General features: G+C 43.0%; 1 protein-coding gene across 8 annotated transcripts in view; it reads left to right on the forward strand.

The window, feature by feature from the left end:
* The window catches only part of WDR59 (WD repeat domain 59), a 104,889-nt gene that overhangs the window by 11,972 nt on the left and 68,871 nt on the right, over positions 1-24,046 (forward strand). For 7 of the 8 annotated variants that reach the window (XR_015549134.1, XR_015549133.1, XR_015549132.1 and 4 more), the window contains exons 2-7: positions 6,214-6,263; positions 11,254-11,389; positions 16,083-16,168; positions 17,274-17,354; positions 20,031-20,068; positions 23,649-23,737. Coding sequence is in view for 5 of the 8 variants with exons in the window: in XM_087419935.1 (XP_087276061.1) it covers positions 6,214-6,263; positions 11,254-11,389; positions 16,083-16,168; positions 17,274-17,354; positions 20,031-20,068; positions 23,649-23,737 (480 nt within the window). In the remaining 3 variants the exon portion in view is untranslated. Of the gene's footprint in view, positions 1-1,499; positions 1,579-6,213; positions 6,264-11,253; positions 11,390-16,082; positions 16,169-17,273; positions 17,355-20,030; positions 20,069-23,648; positions 23,738-24,046 lie in introns of those variants that run through there. The other variant, XM_087419933.1, reaches the window with a different exon arrangement.

Here is a 24,046-nt window from a genome sequence, read left to right on the forward strand (position 1 = left end):
TGTAGAAGTGAGCAGAAGAGAGGTCTTAGGTGATCTTTAATGTCATGCTAAGGGTGTTGTACTTTATCCTGCAGGCTGTGGGGAGCCACTAAAGGAGCATGAGCAAGCAAGCAGCATAACCAGACTTAGGTCCAGCAGCAGCCCTGAGGGTGGAGGGAGCAAGGCTGATGATAGGCAGGTGTCCCTGTCTAGGTGAGGACTGATGAAGGCCTGAGCTGAGGCAGAGATAGGAAGAAATGATTAGGAACAGATTAGGAAGGGGTGTCCAAATTTAGGAGAAGTCCCAGGAGAGAGTCATGTTATGGAAGCCAAAGGTTTTAAGGAGGGCGTGATCGTTAATGTAGTTCTGATGCTGCCACAAGATCAAGTAAAGTAGCTAATAAAAAATATCTACTGGGGGCTGGCCTGTTGGCATAGTGGTTAAGTTCACGCGCTCCGCTTTGGCAGCCTGGCGTTCGCAGGTTTGGATCCCTGGCATGGACCTACACAAGCCATGGCGTGGCAAGCGTCCCACATATAAAATAGAGGAGGATAGGCACAGATATTAGCTCAGGGCCAGTCTTCCTCAGCAGAAAGAGGAGGATTGGCAACAGATGTTAGCTCAGGGCCAATCTTCCTCACCAAAAAAAAAAAAAAGATATAATAAAAAAAGTATCTACTAATTTCAACAATGCAAGAAGTCAGTGGCAACCTTTGCTGGATCATTTTTTATTGTTATACACCTGAGAGTTGGTAGATGAGGGTTTTGAATCCAGTTCTGACCCCAAAGCCCATGTGCATCCTTTCTGCTATACCAGATGAACTCCATTTTACATCTGCAGAAATGCCGTGTAGAGTCTTTCTTCCTTTTAATAAAATATGGTGATTTTCTTTGGTTTGGTAAAACCAAATGCTTTGAGAACACAGCTGCCTGCATGAAGAAATGATTTTTTAAACAAGGACAGCAGCAATTTGTGTATGGAAGCTTACAGAATCTCATGGAATTGATAACTTTTTTTTTTTTGGTAAGGAACATTGGCCCTGAGCTAATATCTGTTGCTAATCTTCCTCTTTTTGTTTGAGGAAGATCAGCCCTGAGCTAACATCTGTGACAGTCTTCCTCTATTTTGTATGTGGGACGCTGCCACAGCGTGGCTTGATGAGCGGTGTAGGTCAGGGCCTGGGATCTGAACCTGCAAACCCCAGGCTGCCGAAGTAGAGCGCGCGAACCTAACCACTACGCCACTGGGCTGGCCCCAGGAATTGATATCTTTTATTAGGCCTCAGTTAGCCTGTCTTATCCAAATTATTAATTACATTTTCTCCAGGCAAATAAGAATCAAACATCACTGTCAATGCTATTGTAGTCTCATTTCGTAAAGGCCATATGACTCCTAAAGTGTGTCACAAAAGCCACCATCCTTCCTGCAGTTGAAGAAACAAGGGCTTCATTCTCTTCTGTTTAAAGATGTCTCTTTTGACAGAGAGCAGTTGTGAATAGTAAGTTTGTTTTCCTACAGGTGGGAGAGGACAGTTCAGTATCTAACAACAGAGGTTGAAAGAAGATATGATTGGAATTTTACGTTATAAAGTGTGTGGGTAAGGTCCACAAATTTTGTTCATCAGATTCCTCTATTCTAGTTGAAAGTTTTACACAGCAGGCAGTGAACTATCCAGGTTTATTATCCTAGGAGGTATTAAAGAATTGAAGAAACTTTAGAAGTGTGGATAAATTCATGGCTGATAAATAGTCAAGAGGAATTATCGAGAGAATCTACCAAAAAAATTCTTTGGGATGTCAAGGAGCCGCTTGGCACAGTATGAGCTGGAAGGACCTTGATTTTGACCTGTTCTGACCTGTCTTTAAAACAGCAAATGTTCACAGAGCACCTGTATGTACAAAGCACCTCGTTGGGTGCTCTGGGAGAAAACAAATAGACCCTGTCCTGCCGGGGCTCACCAGCTAGAGGGAGAAGATAAATGTGTACAGCAGTAACTGCTACAAAGCAAGTTAAGGCAAGTCCTGTGACAGAGGGGCAGAGAAGGTGGAATCCCCTTGGCAGACTCTGGTGAGCCTCTTAGAGGAGGCGTGTCTTGAGACTGTATTACAAAATGAATAGAAGTTCAACAGCAAAGCAGGAGAGAAGGACTTTGCAGGTGGAGGGAAGAGCTTAAGCATCTCTTCAGAATTGGGAGAGTTGCTGAACAACTTCGAGAAAGGTGAGTGCTGCGAATGGGTGTGGTTTGAGCAGGCAGAGTGTGAGAGGTCAGACTGAAGTTTTGTAAGTGTCTGATTTGCAAGGGTTGGAAACCCTTGGCTGAGGAAAGGCTGAGAAGTTTCCACTTGATTCTATTCAGAGTGAAAAACCAGCAAAGATTTTAGAGCAGTGGACTGACGTAATCAGAACTCCACTTTCAGAAAGTTTAGTGTTTGGTAGAATGGAGAAGGGAGAGAGGAAGCTAGACTGTTTGGAGGTTGTTGCTGTAAACCGGGCCACAGGCATTGAGGGCCTAGGCCAGGATGAGAGGAGTAGAGAGAGAAGAGACTTGGAATGCCTTTGAAAAAAAAGTATTTTTTATTATAAAATAATGCAAATATATAAATAATACAAAAATGTAGGCTCATTTAGAGGAATAAAATTAAAAACCCCATAGGAACAACTACCATTTAAACATTTTGATATACTTTCTTCATTGTTTTTCTTAAGCATAAGTAGCCGGTTTAAATTTTAGTCCGTAGTAGGGTATAAAATACCACTTTCCTTTACTTCTCTAAACTGTCTTTAATCCGCAGCAAGCCACTTCCTGCAGGCTGGTGGAAAATTCTCGCTGTGAGTATAGGGGTTCTCTTCCTCTCTTGCCGTGGGATCATATAAGAATCCCATGGTTCTTAACCCCCTGATGTCCAGACTTAGCATTTCTCAGCCGTTCCCTATCTGGTGCACTGAAGGTGATGAGGCCTTGGGGGATAATTCTTTCCCCCACAAGTGCCAACTTTTACTCTGGTCGAGTTATTTTCACTTCCTCTGCTTAAAGCACTTTCCTCTCTCCATTCCCTCTTTGAGACAGCCTAGCATAACCCTCCTTAATGTGCTCTTACTAACATAATGTTGGCCTCTTTTTTCTGGGATAGGAATAGGGAAACATGAGTTAGGTTTGTTTTTTTGTTTTACTATTTAAAAATAACTTCCTCTGATAGGTGATATGGTGAGTTACGATACTCCATTTGCAATTTTGGCTCCTGCGTTTTTCTGTGTCATTTTTATGCTTCCAGAATATTCCACTGTATAGGTATGCATAATTTACTTGTAGATAACATGAAGTAAGCAACTCTGCACATAAAAGTTTTGCTGTATTTTGGATAGATTCCAGAGGTGGAATTACTGAGTCAAAGAGCATGACTTTTTTTTTTTTTGTGAGGAAGGTTAGCCCTGAGCTAACATCCTTTGCGAATCCTCCTCTTTTTGCTGAGGAGGATTGGCCCTGGGCTAACATCCATGCCCATCTTCCTCTACTTTATATGGGACACCGCCACAGATGGCTTGACAAGAGGTGTGTCGGTTGGCTCCCGGGATCCGAACCTGCCAACCCCAGGCCGCCAAAGCAGAGCGCATGAACTTAACCACTATGCCACGGGGCCAGCCCCAGAGCATGACTTTTTTGTATTATCACCAAATCACCCTTTATTAGTATTCTGTCACTGTACCACAAACTTAGCAGCTTGAAACATCTGTTTTTATTAGCTCACAGTTCTGTAGGTCAGAGGTCCAGGCATCGCGTGGCTGGTTTCTCTGTTCAGCATCTCATAGGCTGAAATCCAGCCATCCGTCGGCTGTGTTCTCATCTGGAGGCTGGGTTGGCTAAAGAAGAATCTGCTGACAAGTTTATTCAGGTTGTTGGCAGTATTCGGTTCCTGGGGGTTATAGGACTGAGGTCCCTGTTTTCTTGCTGGTCCTCATTTAGGGGTTACTCTCAGCTCCTAGAAGCCTCTCTCAGGTCCTTGCCATCCGGTCTCTCCATCTTCACAGCCAGCAACAGACAATCTCCCTCATGAGAGTAAATCTCTCACCCTTTGATCTCTGAATTCTTCTGTCTCTGGCCTCTAGACCTGGTTTTAAAGGGCTGATGTGATTAGATCTCTCTGTCTCCCCCCACCCTCCCAAGAACTTTTTCATCATTTCAAACAGAAAGTCTGTAATCATTAAACAATAACTCTCCCTTCCCCACTCCCCGCAGCCCCTGGCAACCTCTATTCTACTTTCTGTTTCTATGAATTTACCTATTCTAGGTACCTCAAATAAGTGGAATCATGCAATATTTGTCCTTTTGTGCCTGGCTTATTTCACTTAGCATAATGTTTTCAAGGTTCATCCATGTCGTAGCATATATGCCATTGTATGTATATACCACGTTTTGTTTATCCATTCATCTGCTGATGGACATTTGGGTTGTTTCAGGTCTATCTTAAGGTCAATTGATTTGGGACCTTAATTACATCTACAAAATCCATCACAGTGGTACCTAGATTAGTGTTTGAATAATGGCGAGAATATGTGTGTGTACCCCAAGGGCCCAGAATCTTGGGGCCACCTTAGGATTCTGCCTACCACACACCCTCTAAAAAGATTGTATACCCCTGGATGGAGGTACCGTCTTGCCCTCTTTCATACCTTAATCTATAAATTGAAGAGTTCTGGAAACGGCATCTCATTTCACTGCCTGCCTTTCCAGCTGGGCTTTTGTCTGCTCACGACTGTAGTGGAATGAAGGATGCATAATAATCACTTTTCAGCCTCCAGTGAGAGCAGTGTGGCTTCTTGTCCCCAGTATTACCTGTGACATGTTTCTTGAGGGTGTGCAAGTGTCAGGAACCCATTAATGAGACCATTGAGAGTGAGGAAGAGAATTTCTGTTTACTGTTTGTGATTTGTGAGTGTAGCAGAATATACAAAATGGATTCTCTCTTAATAGTCTCTTGGGAAGAACTTAGAGCTTTTAATAACCAAACAGTGGCACACATTGTTTCAGATAATACCCTGAGAATGCAGTAGGTTTTGAACTTGTCCAAATAAGAGAATTTGGGGCTGTAACTGCCATGATTAAAATCAGCCTCATGCTTCAGCCTGAATGTAAATTCATTTAATTCAGTGTGGCCTTTTGGGAACTGGAAATTGGATCCTGAAAAGATGGTGTTCCCTAGGAGTTGAGAGACCTAGGAAATGGCAACCAGTAAAATGTGCTAGAAATCTGAGATTAAATGGGAACTGGGCATTTCAATAAAAAGAATATGACCATGGATTCAGCAGGGGTGGTGTTTGACTATTAGCAATGGCCATTTGGCTTGGAGGAGGAGTCCATGCCCTTTGGAAAGGAGTGGGTGTGTTGTGTATGTGTGTGTGATGTCTCAGGTTAGGTTTTGCTTAGAAGGGCCTCTTTTTTTTTTTGTTGGGAAGATCAGCCCTGAGCTAACATCCATGCCAATCCTCCTCTTTTTGCTGAGGAAGACTGGCCCTGGGCTAACATCTGTGCCCGTCTTCCTCCACTTTATATGAGACGCCGCCGTAGCATGGCCTGACAAGTGGTGCGTCGGTGCACGCCTGGGATCCGAACCCGGGCCGCCAGCAGCGGAGCACGTGCACTTAACCGCTAAGCCATGGGGCCGGCCCCAGAAGGGCCTCTTTTTTTTTTTTTTAAAGATTTTATTTATTTATTTTTTCCCCCCAAATCCCCAGTAGATAGTTGTATGTCATAGCTGCACATTCTTCTAGTTGCTGTATGTGGGACACGGCCTCAGCATGGCCGGAGAAGCGGTGTGTCAGTGCGCGCCCGGGATCCGAACCCGGGCCGCCAGCAGCAGAGCGCACGCACCTAACCACTAAGCCACAGGGCCGGCCCTAGAAGGGCCTCTTAATAGCTCTGTTTGTACCGAGCTAGTCAGATTCTCCAAGGGCTCCAGGAGTTCTGTCTCCTCAATTTAGAATATACCAGTTTGGTTGTGTGTAGTCCTGGTGTCGAGGGGAACACATAGCAGCTGCCCTATTGTGGAAGGTGAATGTGAGATTCAGATTAGAACTAGAAGGGGTAAAAGTGTCCATTGTAGAGAACTAATGATACCTGCCAGCTGGGGACTATTTGGGTCATAGGAAGAGTAAGACCCAAAGGTGACTGCCTGCCTGTCTTCTCCAACCTGAGCTGGCTCTGCTGGCAGAACTGAATCTGTGTTCTCTCTCACAGGCAACTGCAATGTCTGTGGACTGTCTGGGGCAGTATGCAGTGCTTTCGGGGTAAGTGAGCTTGCACAGTTTGCCACGATTTCTGGGAATAAATTGTAAATCAAGAGGTTTCTGGGAAATTGGGAAATACTCTTATATTTAAGGATTATGGTCATAGGGTTTAGTTCTGCTATCCTAGTGACCTCAGGGCTATTTATAGAGATTATTTGCAGTTTATTTTTGTCTTTGCCCTAACAGATAAGCAATAAAATTCCTTTGAAATTTCAGTGACTGGTAATTTGGTCTTGAAATTGCAATTTTCTGTTTACTGCACAGACTCTTAAGAAAGATGCTATGTGGCACAGTCTGACAGGTAGTTAGTTACTAGGATTGAGGGGATGGGGTTCTAGATTGGCAGTGCCATTAATTATGAGCCTCTGGACATTTATTCAATTGGCCTTCCCTGGACTTGAGTTTTCTCATGGAGAAATTTGATTTCATCACGAAGAAATCGAACTACATAATTTCTGTGGTGTCTTCTGGCTCAAAATTTTTAAGATTCTGGCAATTAAGGGCCATCCGTGCATTTGCTAATCCCCTATCATTGTACCAACATGATAAAAATTTAATGTTCAGGTCCTCTCTTCCTTTTCATATTACTCCATATCACTACTCCTACCACTTAAATTCAGCTGTGTTTTCATTAACTTTGCTGTTCATGAACCGATTTGTAAATCAATGAAGTACTTTCTTTTCTATTAACTTCATTATTTTATTTTGAAATCATGTTTTAATTTACCTTTAAAAAAAAACACATAGCAAACATTTAAATAATTCAAAAGGTTATACAGCGGAAAGTAAATTTCCCTCCTCCCTCTGACCCCCATCCCCAGAGACAGTTATCGATACCATTTTCTGATGTGGCTCTGGATGCATAGATAAGGAAAAATTGGTGTCTCTTTTCTGTCCCTCCCTATTCATTTCTTCTTTTGTTTTTTTTGGTGGAAGATTAGCCTTGAGCTAACATCTGTTGCCAATCCTCCTCTTTTTTGCTGAGGAAGATTGGCCCTGGGCTAACATCTGTGCCCATCTTTCTACTTTATATGGGACGCTGCAACAGTATGGTTTGACAAGTGGTGTGTTGGTCTGTGCCCGGGATCCTAACCTGTGAACCCCGGGCTGCCAAAGTGGAGCACGTGAACTTAACCGCTACACCACTGGGCTGGCCCCATTCACTTCTTTTTTTAAACAGAATTATATTGAGATACAGTTCACATATCATACAATTCACCCATTTAAAGTGTACAATTCGATGGTTTTTGGTATATATTATTAATTTCCTACTCAGTTTTTAAAACTTTTTTTTTTTTAATCAAGGAAATACCTATACATAGTTTAAAGACTCAAGTAGCACTAGAAGGCTTACATTGTCAGATAGTGGAATCTTACCTCAATGTTTCCCCACCCCTGATCCCATTCACCAGAAGCAATTACTTGAGACACTTTTAGCTATTTCTTTTGGATTGCCTCCATTTTTTTCAAATAATATACCTATACTGCTTTATTGTGATTTATCCATTATAGATATGACAAATTGACTTCTACAATAGAAGATGAGAATTTAGCATTTTTACTTTGCTCTGTGGGTCCCTTACATACATTCCTAACCTTCCCCTTCCTTCCAATATAGTTATATAACAATTGCTAGGTTGAATCAGTATTTGGGGTTCTTTTTCTCAGAGTTATTGGTGAGAGATCCTAGGCCATTCTGATTCTGGACTCTGTATGTGACCTATTTTTTCTCTTTGGAAGCTTTAAAATCTTATCTTTGTCTCTAGTGTGATCTTCATCTCTAGTGAGTGTGAAATTTCCACCGTGATTGCTTTGGTGTATATCTTTTTTCATTCACTGCATTGGGCACTTAGAGGGCTCCCCCCTTTTTTTACAATATGACTTGTTTTCTCTAAACAAATAGAAGCATAACATACACTTAGCATCATGTAGCCGTATTAACAACCCTTAAAATGCTCTCAGGTGCCCTGGAATAACTGTGTCTCAAATGTTAGACTTCTTAGTTCACTGAGGTGGGTATTGTCATTCATAGCATTCTAGGAGAGAGTGGGATTACGTAACTGGTAATCATGCAAGTGTGCCTGTTTAGGTGTGTTCTTAGATATGTATACATCCATATTATTTTTCAATGTGATCTTAAAGTTCACTGTTTCATTTTCTTATGTTGAACCTTAAAATATGTGTAATAAAGTGTGTACTTAAGTGAACAGCTCAAATAAATTTACAAATGTATACACTCATGTGATCCTTGTTCAGATTAAGATACAGAACAATTTTTAGCACCCGGGAAAACCCTTTCAGTCTGCAAATCTGTGTCTTTTAGTTTGGAGAGATTTTCCTGCATTATGTCTTTTTTTTTTTTTTTTTTTTTTTTTGCTGAGAAGGGTTTGCCCTGAGCTAACATCAGTTGCCAATCTTCCTCTTTTTGCTTGAGGAAGATTCGCCCTGAGCTAACATCTGTGCCAGTCTTCTTCTATTTTGTATGTGGGTTGCCACCACAGCATAGCCACGGATGAGTGGTGTAGGTCCTTGACTGGGAACTGAACCTGGGCTGCTGAAGCGGAGCATGCCAAACTTAACCACTAGGCCACGGGGCTGGCCCTGCATTTTGTCTTTGATAATTTCCCCCTCTGTTTCCTCTTCTCATTGTTTCTGGAGCTACTGTTAGTCCATGCTGGATATCCTGTATGGATTCTCTTTTGGTCTTTTTGTTTTGCATTCTGGAAGTTTTCCTCAACTTGAACTTCCAACTCTTCTATCAGGTTTCTTTATTTCGACTATTATTTTAATTTCCAAGAGCTTTTTCTTGTTCTCCGTTCTTTACATTGTCTTCTTATATCTCTCTGAGAGTATTAATTCTAGGTTTGTTTCTTTTTCCTCTGTGCTACCCGTTTCCTTTTTTTTCTTTTGATTGTGTTGGTCTCTGTCTTTCTAGTGACTGATGGTCATGGCTCTCTGTTCATATTAAAGGGATTGGAACCTCTGTTTACATGGGTGATGGTGGGGTTCACCATAGGGAGACCAGATGGGAACCAGGCCTTTTTGTTGGAGGATCCCAAATGTCATTATCTCCAAGGTTTTGTTGTTATTGTTATTTGTTTGTTTGCTTTTGTTTTTTCTTGGGCTGGTCATTTCTTCCTGAGAAGAATACTTCTGTCACTAATCCCTGTCTGAAGACTAAAAGCAAAGCGTCAGGAGTGCTGAGTAGGGGAAAAGGCCTGAGGACCTCACATTGCACTTCATGCTCTGTGCTGAGCGCAGCTCCTCCGCTTTGCTTCTGCTGTGCCTCTTGTCCCAGGCCTGGCGCTTCTCTGAAGTAGTTTCTCTAAAGCACATCACCCACCCTGTACCCTGATGAAGAAGAGGTGGTCACCTGGCTCTGTGGATGGGCGGAAACCACTGTCCTTAGCACTCTTTCAGACAATTCCCCTTGTTTTGTTGTTTTGTGCTGCTTTTGGTTCTCCAGCCCTCTCTCCCCCCCTCACTTGTCGACTGAAGCCTCCAGTCCCTGAGCCGTCCTGGGTTCTGCAGTGTGAATCAGCTTGCTTCTTGTTCACATCCCCTTTGCAGGCACTTTGGCCTTAGCTTTCTTTCCTCTAGATCAATTACCATGTGTCCATCCACTTTTCATTTCTACTCGCATTGTCTTTGTCTTTGTGGATTTCTGTCTTTTATGTTTTTACTCTTATTTTAGTGGGTCTTCAGTGGGAAATGAGGACAAACGTGTATGTTCAGTCAGGCATATTTATCCTCAAGTGCCCGCTTTCTGCTTTTCCGCATTTGCTCTGTGACGTCTCTAAACTCCCCTGTTGACACACACCCCGTATGTGTAGCTCTTAGCCTTTTCCTGGCCTTTGTTCTGATGGGAAGGTGCCGTCCTGCCTGCCTCAGGGTCAGGTGATTCCTTCGGAGGAGGTCAGAGGTTCTGGATCTTTGTTCTGCACCAACTTTCTTAGAAGTCCTGGAATTCTGTGAATTTGTGTCTTACCTGTGTTTTCCTTCTTCTCCCTTAACCATCCCTCCTCGAGTTTCAGCTAGAGTCTTACATGCCACTTTAGCTTTCCATTTCCTACCTCTTCTGAGCAGGGACTGTTCTCTTCCTTCATTATTGAGCCCACCTATCTTCGTTGATGTCCAGGGGCTTGGAGTGCCATCTAACGAAGAATCGGCAGCTGATGGCTGCTGAGATGTTGATTCACACACCAAAGATTTTTTACTTAAAAGGGAAATAGGCAAACATATGACATCCCTGTTTTCAGATTCTTTATGTTGATTGGCACCTTGAACATTATTGTCACTTAATATGTTATTTTAATTATTATTATATTTTGGTTATTATTTCCCCTCCTGATAGATTTAATTTAGTTTCCTTCACCAAGTAGTCCACTTGCAAGGGAGTTTGAGATTTTCTACAGAATATTTGGCTAAGTGATAAGTGATGTGTTTAATTTAACACACATTTATTGAATTCAAAGCACTGTGCCTAGTGATGAGGACATACAGAGATATTCGAGACACGGTCCGTCCTCCAAACTCTTAGTTTGTTCGGGACAAGAGCCTTAACATTAGGAGTTCTGTGGAGATAAATGCTGCAGTCGAAATGCAGACTGCATAGTGAGAGTAATGTAGAAGCAGTGACTGGTCCTAGCTGGGGGATTGGAAAAGGCTGGGAGAGAGGTAGGGTTGGAGTTGAATCTGGTAGGAAGAGGTCAGACTCCATGGATATTGAAGGGAAGACCATGTTTAGAGGTAGACTCATAGGGTTACGGCTCCTGCTTGTCTAACAGCCACCTTGAGTTACTCTTGTCGCTTGCCTAACAGCCACCTTGAGTTACTCTTGTCACTTGGATGCCTTTCAGAGTACATAAACATCGTCTATCTCTGGGGATTTTTTGGGCACTGCTTCCAAACCATATGTAATTCTAAAGGTACTTTTCTATCTTAACGCTAATGCTGTTATATTGTTATAACGTTGATGTTGTTTTCCTAGCCGCCGATTCCTATACATCGTTAATCTAGATGCCCCTTTCGAAGGTCACCGAAAGATCTCTCGCCAGAGCAAATGGGACGTCGGAGCTGTGCAGTGGAATCCTCATGACAGCTTTGCACACTATTTTGCAGCTTCGGTGAGCTCATTTAAGGAGTATAGAAAAGGCTTTTCAATGTGTGATCTTGGGCTGGTCGATCTATATTCTGTGTAGAGAAGAGAATGTAACTCATTTCTCAGGCGGAAAGGAGGTGTGAATGGTTCTAAAAGGAAGATGGAGGCAAATTACAGATTAAAAAATATATATATATGAAAAATGTTAGCTGGTACCATTGGTGTCAGACCTTGTGTTTCTAAGGATTGAATCCAGATTTTGAAAGGGAAAGGGGTAGATGCCTCTATTTCTTGTGTGATAAGACATGTTTTCTTTAGCAGGAATGTAACTAGCCAGTGACTCAGAAATATGTTCTAAGGGGGAACTGGTGAGCTGGGCTGGGGTTGACCTTCATTGCTTTCAGAGGGATCAGAAGATTCCATACACTCTTCCACTCAAAGGAAGGGATTCTTTCTTGATTGGGATTCAATAGATCGGTTAACCCCCTAAAATTTTATATGCCTGTTTATGTGTGAATTTTTCCAAGGAAAAGATGCATAATACATTTTATTAGATGTTCCGAGGGATTCATAACTGAAAAAAGATCTGGGCTAGATCATCTCTGATATCTTTTGCCAGATTCTATATCAGCATTCTATTCTCTTAGAACAATTCGAGATCTTAACCTTTGGCTCCTTTTGCATTGGGCTGGAAGGACAGTATTTAAAGGAACCCTTCTTACCACCCAGGGGATATGACTATTCATGGTGCTGTCTGGATGTGTTCTTATGAGAAATGACAGTCTGTGAGAGGAAAGCACCTGAGAAACAAAAGAAGAGCAACATCGTCAGCTTTAGAAGAAACAAAAAGCTGCTCTTCCTCATCATTTCCAGAACCGAATCTGACTATCTAACTTTAACCATGGACGTCTGAGGTTGAACTGGTTTTGGAGACTGTTCTGAAAGAGAAGGAGAGAGTCAGTCCACTGCTTTGCCATTCTCAACCTCTCTCCTGTGTATTAGGAAGAATGCTTTTTTGTTGGCTTATACCTCTAGGTCCTTTATCTCCCCTCTCCCCTTCAGTCCCTGATCATTTGGTCCAGGGTTTCTCAAGGTCGGCACTATTGACATGTTAGGCCAGATAATTCTTCATGGTGGGCGCTGTCCTGTGCATTGTAGGAGATTTACCAGCATCCCTGACCGCTACCCACTAGATCCCAGTAGCATCTCCCCTCGTCCTCGTCATGACAACCAAAAATGTCTCTAGATATTGTCAAATGTCCCCTAGGAGACAAAATCGCCCTATCGGGAACCACTGATTTAGGCTGAACCCCTCAGTCCTTGCCCCAGGTGGATCAACACTGCGTTGGTGTAGGAGTGGTGAGAAAGACTGCCTTTTAAAATATTTTTTTGCTGAGGAAGATTTACCCTGAGCTAACATCTGTTGCCAGTCTTCCTCTATTTTGTATGTGGGTCACTGCCACAGCGTAGCCACGAGTGGTGTAGGTCCATGCCTAGGAACCCAAGCGGAGCATGCTGAACTTAACTGTAACCACAGGCCCATTTAGAGCCAGTTTGAACAGACCCCAACTCTTATCAACAAAGTGATTAAGGATTGTCTTTCAGCAAAATTGCAAAGTCACGCAGCCAGGGCATGCGCAAAAGAAGAAATCGTGACCTGAAACGACCTCTGAACCAAAGAGCCTCCTTCTACGGAATCCAAGGACCAGGGCGTGACCGGAACTTGAAAGCCGGGCTAGTATCAGAAGCAAGGGGTCCCTCATTCAGGAAAATCTGGTGTTAAAATTCCTTCCCAATTTCATCATAGATGTTTAGAACCTCATCATAAATGTTTAAAACCTTACCATAAATACCTGAAGCCCACCAATTGAAACCTGTCCCACCAGTGTTTCCATGTGCCAACCTGTTCTCCCCAACCTCTTAAATTTTGTCCCAAATCCTGAATCGGGGAGACAGCTCTGACTGCGCATGCCCCCTGTCTCCCTGGAGATCGATCTCGCAGAATAAAAGCTGATTTCTCCCCTCAAAGGCTGATGCCATAATTAATTGGCTCATTTATGTGCATCGGGCAGAGAACCCCAATTTTGTGCAATAACATAACCACTGTGCCACTGGGGCTGGCCCTGGCCTTTTTTTTTAGACAATCATTTTAAAGTGAACAATTCGGTATCATTTACTACATTCACAATGTTGTGTAACCACTACTTCTGTCTAGTTCCCAAACATTCCATCGTTCCAAAGTGAGACCCTGTACCATTAAGCAGTTTCTCCCCATTACCCTCTCCCCGCAGTCCCTGGCAACCACCAGTCTGTGTTCTGTATCTATGGATTTATCTATTTTGGGTATTTCATATAAATGAAATTATACAGTATGTGACCTTTTGTGTGTGGCTTCTTTATCCATGTTGTTACTGAGCAAAGGCTCTCTCTACCCAATGCACACAGAAGCTGATACTGTGGTACACCAGTCTTTGAGGGAAGATGTTTTATTATGCAATCAGTTGGTAAGGAGATGAAAGGAAGGCTGTCAACTCTGTCTCCCCTATCCAGGGTATAGGCTGAGCTTTAAGGCATCAGGGAGGGCAGGCTGCCATGTGGAAGCACTGGCAGGATCAGTTTTGATTGGCGGATCAAAATGGTCTCTTCTGGCCATGCTCCTGGCTGGCTCACAGCCCCTGAAAAATAGCCTTAACACTCTGTTAAGACGAGGTCAACACAGTAAACAAGGGTAAAGTTGTTAGTAGATTTAAGTCATTGCCTTTATTGATAAGAGTTTCTAGAGATTTAGTCATCCTCTCCTTCCTGGTACAGAGAGGAAGGCATCCTTACAAATGGAGATTTCTCTTATAAATGTAAATTTCCCTTACAAATGGGTAACTTCTACTAAGTTTTCAGAGCTTTTCCCTGTGTCTGCTGTTTCTTAAAAATAATCAGCCTAAAATAATTCTTATGCCAAAGAGGCATATTTTGGGGTGACAAATTCTGTTCCCAGTCCTGTGGTTATAGTGTTGTAGCGTGTATCAGTACTTCACTCCTTTTCATGGCCATATAATATTCCATTGTATGGGTACACTACATTTAGCTTATTCGTTCATCCACTGATGGACATTTGGACTGGCTATTGTGAATAAGTGCTGATATGAACGTGTATACATGTACTTTTTTTGGTACTTGTTTTCAGTTCTTTTGGGTATGGACCTAGGAGCAGAATTGCAGGGTTATATGTTAGTCTGTGTTTAACTTTTTGAAGCACCAAACTGTTTTTCACAAACTGTAACTGTGTTACAGTTCTACCAGCAATGCACAAGGGTTCCAATTTCACCACATCTTGCTAACACTTATTTCCTGTTTTGTTTTTTTTTAAATTTTTTTATTATAGCCATCCTAGTGGATGTGAGGTGGTACCTCACTGTGGTTTTGATTTGCATTTCCCTAATGACTAATTATGTTGAGCATCTTTTCATGTGCCTGTTGTCCATTTGTATGTGTTTTTTTTTTTTTTTTTTTTTTAAGATTTTATTTATTTATTTTTCCCCCAAAGCCCCAGTACATAGTTGTCTGTCATAGCTGCACATCCTTCTAGTTGCTGTATGTGGGACGCAGCCTCAGCATGGCTGGAGGAGTGGTGCCTCGGTGCGCACCCGGGATCCGAACCCGGGCCGCCAGCAGCGGAGCGCACGCACTTAACCGCTAAGCCACGGGGCCGGCCCTGTATGTGTTTTTTGGAGAAATGTCTTTTCACATCCTTTGCCCATTTTTGAACTGGATTGTTTGTCTTTTTGCTGTTGAATTCTAAGAGTTCTTTATATATTCTTGATACTAGGCCCTTATTAGATATATGATTTGCAAATATTTTCTCCAGTTCTGTAGATTGTCTTTTTACTTTCTTGATAGTGTCCTTTGATACATAAAAGTTTTAATTTTGATGAAGTTCAAGTCATTGATTTTGTTTCTTTTATTGTTCTTGGTTGGAAGGCAGCATTTTTCAGGAGAGGCAGCCTTTTTGGAGTTGGGCAAATCTAAGGTCAGGTCCTAGTTTCATCACTCACTTTTATCTTGAGCACCCACTCAACTTTTGAGCCTCATCTGTGCTATGGGTGATGACACCTTGTGTGCAGTGTGGTGGGAAGGATCAGAGGGCAGGTTTTTTAAGGTGCCTGGTTCATAGACTGGCACTAGCAGATCCTCTGGAAATGGCAGGGAATATTATTGTAAGATGAGGGGGCTTTTCTTTTCACTCCTATTCCCATTGGAAGCTATTTTGAATGCTAACCTTTCACAGGAACCTTACCTATTTAGAATTGGAATCTGGCATTTCAGGATAAAAATCTCAGAACTTTATACATCTGTCTTTCTCTGAGCTAAAATGAAAATCAGCCTATTATATATATCAATTCGATATATATTATTATTAAACGGCCTATTAGTAGTCCTTATTTACTTTTCAGTGAATTCATAAGCTCACGATATTTAGGAAGCCTTTGCTGGTTTATTGTTTCTTTAAGTGAAATTTTAGTTTGATTGAAGCTTTCTTTTCTTCTTTTTCTGAGGTTAGCTCAAATGTTAATTGTACTTATTTCTGAAAAGGTTAACCTGTAGGGTCTTTGCTGTGCAAGTTGGTTTCTATGTGGCTTCCCCTTTTCAGCCTTAAGCACATTAGGCTGAGAGCATGTATTCTGATGTACTACCTGCTGCCTTCTTTCCCTTTTTCTTTTCAGAGTAACCAACGGATTGACCTTTATAAGTGGAAAGACGGCAGTGGGGAAGTTGGCACAACCTTACAAGGCCATACTCGCGTAATCAGGTAGGCACCAGCCCTCCACAGCTCCCTGGCCTGTCTCGCTATGTCAGTCCCTTGAGGAGTGAAATGAAGACACCCTCCTCCTCCCATGGCTTGACCCTCTGTGTTGCATTGGCCTTGGGTGGCTGCTAGGTCATTAGCGTTCACTGAGATGATGGCTTTCACAGGGAAGAACAACAGGTATTTAGGAACCAGCGCTCGTGTAGCTGTTAACCTTGACCCTAGAAGACGCTTGGGTACAGCCCAGTCCAGTGTAAAAGATTAGAGCTGGTTTTTGCCACAGGAGGGAGATGAAGTTATGCCAGCACAATCCCTCAGCTCTCAGTTGGCAGTGCCCAGGACTACAGAGACATCAGGACGCAGCCCTTTGCTCTTTCTCCATCAGCTGTGGTTCACCACCTAGAACTCCTGCATCACAGTCTGTTATCCACATGCACAGTTGCCTCCCACTCGTGACCTTCCACTTGGCTTCTGGAGTGCTTCTTGATCCATCCTTTCCTTGGGCCACTGTTTCTGGGTGGGGAATCCTTGTTCTGGGAAGTAGCAGCAGGGAGTGCAGGAGTGGTGAAGCTTACCTGGGGAGTGATGGGAAAGGCTAGACCACCGGCCTGTGTTAACTGTTTGTGTAGTAACTGCCTTTCTGGGAGTGAGGGCCTGAATAGGAGAACCAGAGGCCTGCTTGCCCTCCTTGAAAGCTGTGTAGCAACATGGCCCTTTGCCACTGCTTTAGGAGATGTTGGTTTTACTCAAGGTACCTGTGTTGAGTCTGATTTAGAACACGATAAGTCAAAAATTACTTTGTGTTTTTCCTTTGTTTTGTCTGTTTAGTGTGTGTGTGTATTTTAGTTGAAATGCTCCATTTCTTTTTTGGGAGCAGCTGATAGTATAGCTGGTGATGACAGGGGGAAGGACCTGAAAATTTCCTTCAGAGCTCAATAAGTCTTGTTCTTTCCTGATGAACTTTGGAGATTCCCAGCCTAACCCGTGTTAAGAGGCCCATTAATGGCGACTTTCTGAAGCCACTAGAAACTAAATCTGTTAGTGGTTTGGAACTGGACTCTGAATTTTTTCTCTTTGTTGTTGTTCTGTTTATTTCTTGTGTTCCCAGCGACTTGGACTGGGCAGTGTTTGAGCCAGATCTCCTGGTTACCAGCTCTGTGGACACCTACATCTACATTTGGGATATCAAGTAAGAACAATTAAGGGCCATAACCACTTGGTTGTGGGACGATCTGGGAGCTTCGTTTTAGATATTGGGTGTCTTGGTTTGGTTTCCTCTGGATGCAGACCCTGAGACAAGGATACATTGCAGACATGTTATTTAGGAGGTGAAAGAAACACTGTAGGGGGGATGGAGAAGAGAGACAAGATTGAGAAGGCGACAAATAGAGGGTGCATTATCCACTGTGAACAGGTGGAGTTTAATCTTACTGGGGACTACTAAGTGCTAGTGTAAAACTCCCTCATCAAAGGTGTTCCACCTCCAAAGGCTAAGGAAGTGGGGCTGCTATTCACTGTCAGTCATTGGTGGCCCCCAGGGACCTTAATTCCCTGGCACTTCAGTCCTGTCAGAAAGGTTTGCAAAACAGGCTTCAGCAGCCCGGGAAATCCCTTTGGCAGAGAAACACAGGTGCTGGCATTTGGAAGTAAGGCTAAAGTTTACTGAAGTGGCAAGTGGCGATGGGGGATTTGATGGGCACAGACACACGTCTGCTACAGCAGGCGGTACTTGGAGACACATCTACTGGGCTCTTTACTCACTCTTTGTGAGGCTTCAATTCCCCATCCGTAAAAGGGGGCTGAGAGCCACCTGGTAGAATTACTCTTCATGGAGTAAAGAGTAAGGAGCACACGGCCCAACCCTGGCACATCGTAAGTTCTTAATAAATGTCTATTCCCTTCTTCCCTTAGAGAGCAAAGTTCCCTTTGCCATAACAGTTAGAGGTAACTAACTAGAGAGTCTATAGAGTCTCCCAAACGGGACACATCTTCCCTCACCAGGCTACTCTGCTCCCAAATGGCAGTGGCTGTGTGAAGTTTTACACTGAAAGGTTAGCTGTAGGCAGAAGACAAGCCAGATACGGAGATTTGACAGACCAGACAGACCAGTGAAAGGGGTTCCTAGGGAGTAAGGGTGTGTAACCTGCATTCCGTACAGATTAGCTCTTCAGAGGTGATGAGTCTGTAAAGGCAGTGCCAGAGGGAGGAAAGGAGCACAAAATCCAGAGAAATGGAAGAGAGAAGCTCTTAAACAAAAAACCAAAGGAGCTATGGGGCAAGGTTAGAGTATTGCTTATTTACATAAAACAATTTTCTTTTCTATCTTTTTTTGTGAGGAAGATTAGCCCTGAGCTAACATCCGATGCCAACCCTCCTCTTTTTGCTGAGGAAGATTGGCCCTGGACTAACATTCCTGCTCATCTTCCTCTACTTTATATGGGACACCGCCACAGCATGGCTTGACAAGCGGTGCATCGGTGCGCGCCTGGGATCCGAACCTGCGAACCCCGGGTCACCAAAGCAGACCGTGCGAACTTAACCGCTACGCCACCAGGCCGGCTCCAAAACGATTATTTTCATAGTTTAAAGATTAAAAGACGCTGAACTGACAGTTTATTTTCATGTTTTTTAAATAGTAAGCTGGAGGTCAGATGTCAGATTTGCCTTGTCTGGCCCTCCTAGCCCTAGAGTGCCACCCAGTGCTGCCATTTTACCATTTGTTGTGAACCGTGGAGCTTCTCTCTCCAAGAGTCTCCCATTGCATCCAGGAATAATTTTTTTTTTAATAGTGGGTAAAAAACACAAAACATAAAATTTACCATCTTCACCACTTTTAAGTGTACAGTCAGTAGTGTTAAGTATACAGTCATGTGCCACATAATGATGTTTTGGTGAACGATGGACCACGTATACGATGGTGGTCCCATAGGATTAGTCCATCTAGCCTAGGTGTGTAGTAGGCTCTACCATCTAGGTTTGTGAAGTGTGCTCAATGATGTTCACACAATGACAAAATTGCCCAGTGATGCATTTCTCAGAGTGTATCCCTGTCATTAAATGGCGCATGACCATGCTCACAATGTTGTGCAACAGATCTCTAGAACTTTTTCATCTTCTACAGCTAAAACTTTATACTTATTAAACAACAACTTCCATTTCCCCCTCCCCCACCCCCTGGTAGTGATCATTCTACTTTCTGTTTCTATGAATTTGACTACTCTAGGGACCTCATATAAGTGGAATCATACAGTATTTGTCCTTTTGTGACTGACTTATTTGACTTAGCATTATGTCCTCAAGATTCATCCGTGTTGTAGCATGTGACAGGATTTCTTTCCTTTTTAAGACCTAATAATATTTCTCTGTATGTGTATGCCCCGTTTTATTTATCCATTTGTCAGTCAGTAGACGCTTGGGTTGCTTCCACCTCTTGGCTATTGTGAACATCCAGAGCAGTTTTTTACTCTACCTTTGAAATGCTGTCAGGAAGGTTCTTGCAGAGTTACGCCTCTGTGACTGTACCCTTGTTCCACTAGGAGAAATGACACCAGGAAGGGATTCTTTTGGCTTCCTCCATTCCTACCTCAGGGTCACCCAGGCCGTGCTGAATCATGTAGTTTGTTTTCTGTGAATACAGCTGTATGATTTGAAATTCAGACTTGGCCTCAATTGAAGTATCTGAGAAAGTTCATCTACCTGGGTGGAGACAGGCTTCTCTTTGCACTTCTTTTTAAGGCCCTCACATTCCTACTGAACTCCAAGTACCCACTGAAAGGAAAGTGAAGAGAGGTGTGCAGAGAGGGGAAAACACCAGGTGGAGGTGGCATATGAATTGGGCATTTGATTTCTGACTTTTATATTTCAGAGACACAAGGAAACCTACCGTTGCACTGTCTGCTGTAGGTGAGTGTATACTTCGCCCTGTCTTCTTCATTCCATTCCTTCCATTCCTTCTCTCACACTGACTGCCCCATGCCCCATGTTCTGTCATGGCTGGGTGGAATTCTAAGTCCCACATTGCAAGGGGCTTGCTTTATACTGCTCTCAGAAGTTAAGAGTCCAGACTGTTGAGTGTGGTCAGGAACTTATTTCAGAATTCAAGGACAGGAGCCAAATGGGTTTGTTTTTAAACTTTTTATTGTGGAAAATTTCAAATGTGTGGAAAAATAGAAGAAAATGAATTGCCTTGTATTCATCATCCAGCTTCAGCAGTTGTCAACGTATGGCCGATCTTATTTCATTTTTACCTCTACCCACTGTCCCACCCCCTACCCCCGTCCCCTTTGGGATTATTTTGAAGCAAATCTCAGGTATTATATCATTTCATCAACAAACATTTCAGTAAGTATTTTTTATAAGAATCCTTTAAAAAACATAATCACACTATTTAAGCAGTATTGAAATTTCCCCAATGCTCTCTCTCTCTCTCTCTTTTTTTTTTTTTTTTTACAAATTATTTGAATCAGAATCCAAATAAAGTCCTTACATGCAAGTGGTTAATATATTTCTCATCTTTTTAAATTGATGGGTTTCTTATCCCTCTCCTTTTTTGATTTGTTTTTCTTTTCCTGTGGTTTATTTATTGAAGAAATCAGATTGTTTGTCCTGTGGTTTCCCACAATCTAGATTATGCTGCTTGTGTCCCCATGGTGTCATTTAATATGGATGCACTGAAACTTTGAAATTGCTTTCTGATCTCCCTGTTTTCATTGCTCAGTTGGAATTGACTATTTTTGGAATTCTGCATTGGGGCTGTTATGAGTATTCCCGCTACTTCCTGAGAATAGAACTTGGGTGTGGAACTGGTATAACTCACAATGATGAAGCCCAATCATCAGTATTTGGCTTATATTATATTATCTCTCTCCTCTGTGTCTTCTTGGTACATCTGAATACACATTTGGTGTTTGCTCCAAAATGATTACATGATTCTTCTTTTTTCCCCTTTACCCCCATACCTCATCATTTAAAGGTATTTAGCATCACAACTGTATTAAGCAGCTGGATTATCTGTTCTTTGGGGTTAGGGACTACGTCTGTCTTGTTCAGTGCTGTAGGCCAAGGTCAGCATTTGTGCCTGACCCAGGAGATGCTCCCTGTAAATAGTTGTTAAGTGGATGTAGGAATCAAGCACCTGTGCCTTTGTGCTAAGTGCTTAACAAGTCTATTGATCTGGTGGCCCCCCCCCCCCTAATTTTAGGCACTTATGATCTGAGACATATAATGGCCCTCAGGCATGGTTGCAGAGGACATACAACTGAATGAAAATACAAATCATCTGTAAATGCCTCAGTCACCTCCCCCTGACTTTATTACTTCTATTTACAGGTTTCTAAGTTAGATTGGTTGTAGAGGAACTCTAAAATGAAAGTTCTTTTTTTCAGCCCACTTGTTAGAATTGCTTTCTTTTCTGTTATAGGTCCTTCTAAAAAGTAGAAGTAGGGGACTTCTTTCCTGTTTGCACCTGAGTGAGGTTTCTCAGTGGTGGCAAAGCTGCCCTGGGAGAAAAGAGGCTCATGAGAGGCTTGAGGACCTTTACTTTTTATTATTATTTTTTTTCGGTGAGGCATATTGGCCCTGAGCTAACATCTGTTGCCAGTCTTCCTCTTTTTGCTTGAGGAAGATCGGCCGTGACCTAACATCTGTTGCCAGTCTTCCTCTTTTTGCTTGAGGAAGATTGGCCATGAGCTAACATCTGTGTCAGTCTTCCTCTAATTTGTATGTGGGTCGCCACCACAGTATGGCTTGATGAGTGGTGTAGGTCCGCGAACCGGAAACCTGCAAACTCCGGGCCACTGAAGCGGAGCACGCCAAACTTAACCACTATGCCTGCGGGCCGGCCCCTTGAGGACCTTTATAGGCTGCTTGATCTAACATTCCCTGAAAGGAGCAGCCTTTGGATACTGCTGCTCCACAGAGTTCATGGTCCCCGTCTGTCCATGAGCACATTGTTTATACTTTGGAGTAGAGAGTCACTAAGAGCATGTCCATGGGTACTCCAGAGTGTTCTCTGTCTGAGAACTCTTACAGTCTGGGACCTCTGACCCTGGTGTCATGATCCTAGTAAAGCAGATTGAATTAGGAGGTTCCCAGAATCCTTTGGGAGGCTTTATGTTCTGATAAACCTCCATTCCCGCTTTTCCACTGGGAAAAGTATGTTTTCTTGGAACTCTTCAAATAACTCTGTCACGAGGAGATGAAGCAGGCTCTTCTTACTCATTCTTTAGCTGATACCCTTTCTTGCAAAGAAACTGGGTCTCTTAAGGAATACATTATCTTCCTCCGTCTTTAGGGATCTCCACCATTGGTTCTTAGGTGACTTACGATGCCCTGTGTCTCAAGGAAAAAACACAACCAACAAACAAATACCCTTACCAAAACCAAGCAAGGATAAGTTCTGGGGCTTAACTCTAGTGCCTGTTAGATTCTAAGTCTTTGCTTTCTCTCTCACACTCTCTAGACTTCTTGGATCAGGTTGCTCTCCAAAGCCCTGGATCTGTTATGGTGTCCCCGGTAATAAACACCCACCCAAAGGGAGAGGTGTCAAAGCAGAAATATCCTGTGTTGTCTGAGCAAGAACAGGAAGAGGTGGGAAGGAGAGCCATCCTTGTTCTGGTGCCTGAGGCCTTTACAGACCATTTGTATTTTTGTTCAGTTGGATGTTCTCTGCCGCCAGGCCTGCAAGCCATTATATGTCTCAGATCATAATTAATTAACTTGATTATTTTTAAGAGTCAGCTAGAAGTGCTATGTCCCAGTTTTCCGCATGTCTCAGCCCCTTCTGGCATCTTAAAGTAAGCCTCCTCTCTTAAGTAGCTCTTTTGTCATTGTTGTTACCTCTTTGTTTTGGCAGAATGGGAAAAGGACTGAGTTCACACAGTGCCAGGGATGTTCTCTTTCCCTAACTCAGTGCAGGGCCAGTGGTCATTTCTAACTGCTCATGGGGAGATGAGAGTGGGAGGGTGCACGTAACCTTCTGAGGGCAACACTGGGGCTTATTCTTCAGCTGAGCTTCAGCTGGAGGCTGTGTTTTTCCAAGACTGTCCCTCTGGAAAAAAAAAAAAAGGGAAGGAGCAGGCATTGAGCTGAGGCCCTTCTTATTGGGAGTGCCAGCCTGGTCGTTGGAGAGATGAAGAGCAGGTTGTGTGATGAGTCAATTACCAACCAGCAGACCCGTCCTGAGCTATGGCTCTATAAGAAACTACATTTCCCTGCTGATTCTGCTCGGAGGTAATCTGTAGTTTTTTTTCCCAAGGGAGGTTATTTCCTCAATTAGGTGACTCTGATCCTGTTCCCATGTGTTAATTCATTTATTTTTTGGCTTCATTTTCTCTTTAATGGTAGAGTTGGTGCAGTCATAGAAACTTGAAGGCTTCTGTGCTTATTCAGCCAGAACTCATTATCCAGCTCCCCTGGATGTGCTCCACTCTGGTTCGGAAGGCGTTGAGGGCAGCAGCTTTCTTCTTCTGATTTTTCTTTGCAGCGGGTGCCTCGCAGGTCAAATGGAATAAAAAAAATGCTAATTGCCTTGCCACCAGTCATGACGGGGATGTACGGATATGGGACAAGCGGGTAAGTAATCTCTTTTTCCCCCGCAGTTGGTCTTTAGTCTCTCCTAGAGGGTGTGCAGAGGATGTTGTGAGTAGCAGGACTTGTCTTGCAAGTCCAGGGTGCCCTGTGCAGTGTGGTAAATTGCCATTGTAAGATCACAGTACCAGATGACATTTGCTTCCCGATCAAGTTGGTGTTGAAGGAAGATAGGGAAGTGAGGCATTATGATCTGTGGTTGAGAAAATGAACTTGGCCTGACCTAAGTTAGAGTCTCATTTTGCTGCCTCCTAATTATGATATCAGGTGAGCCACTAAACTTCCCTAAGCCTC

The sequence above is a fragment of the Ceratotherium simum genome, chromosome 30, assembly GCF_057802395.1.
Source record: "Ceratotherium simum simum isolate JZ-2026a chromosome 30, ASM5780239v1, whole genome shotgun sequence".
Lineage (NCBI taxonomy): Eukaryota > Metazoa > Chordata > Mammalia > Perissodactyla > Rhinocerotidae > Ceratotherium > Ceratotherium simum.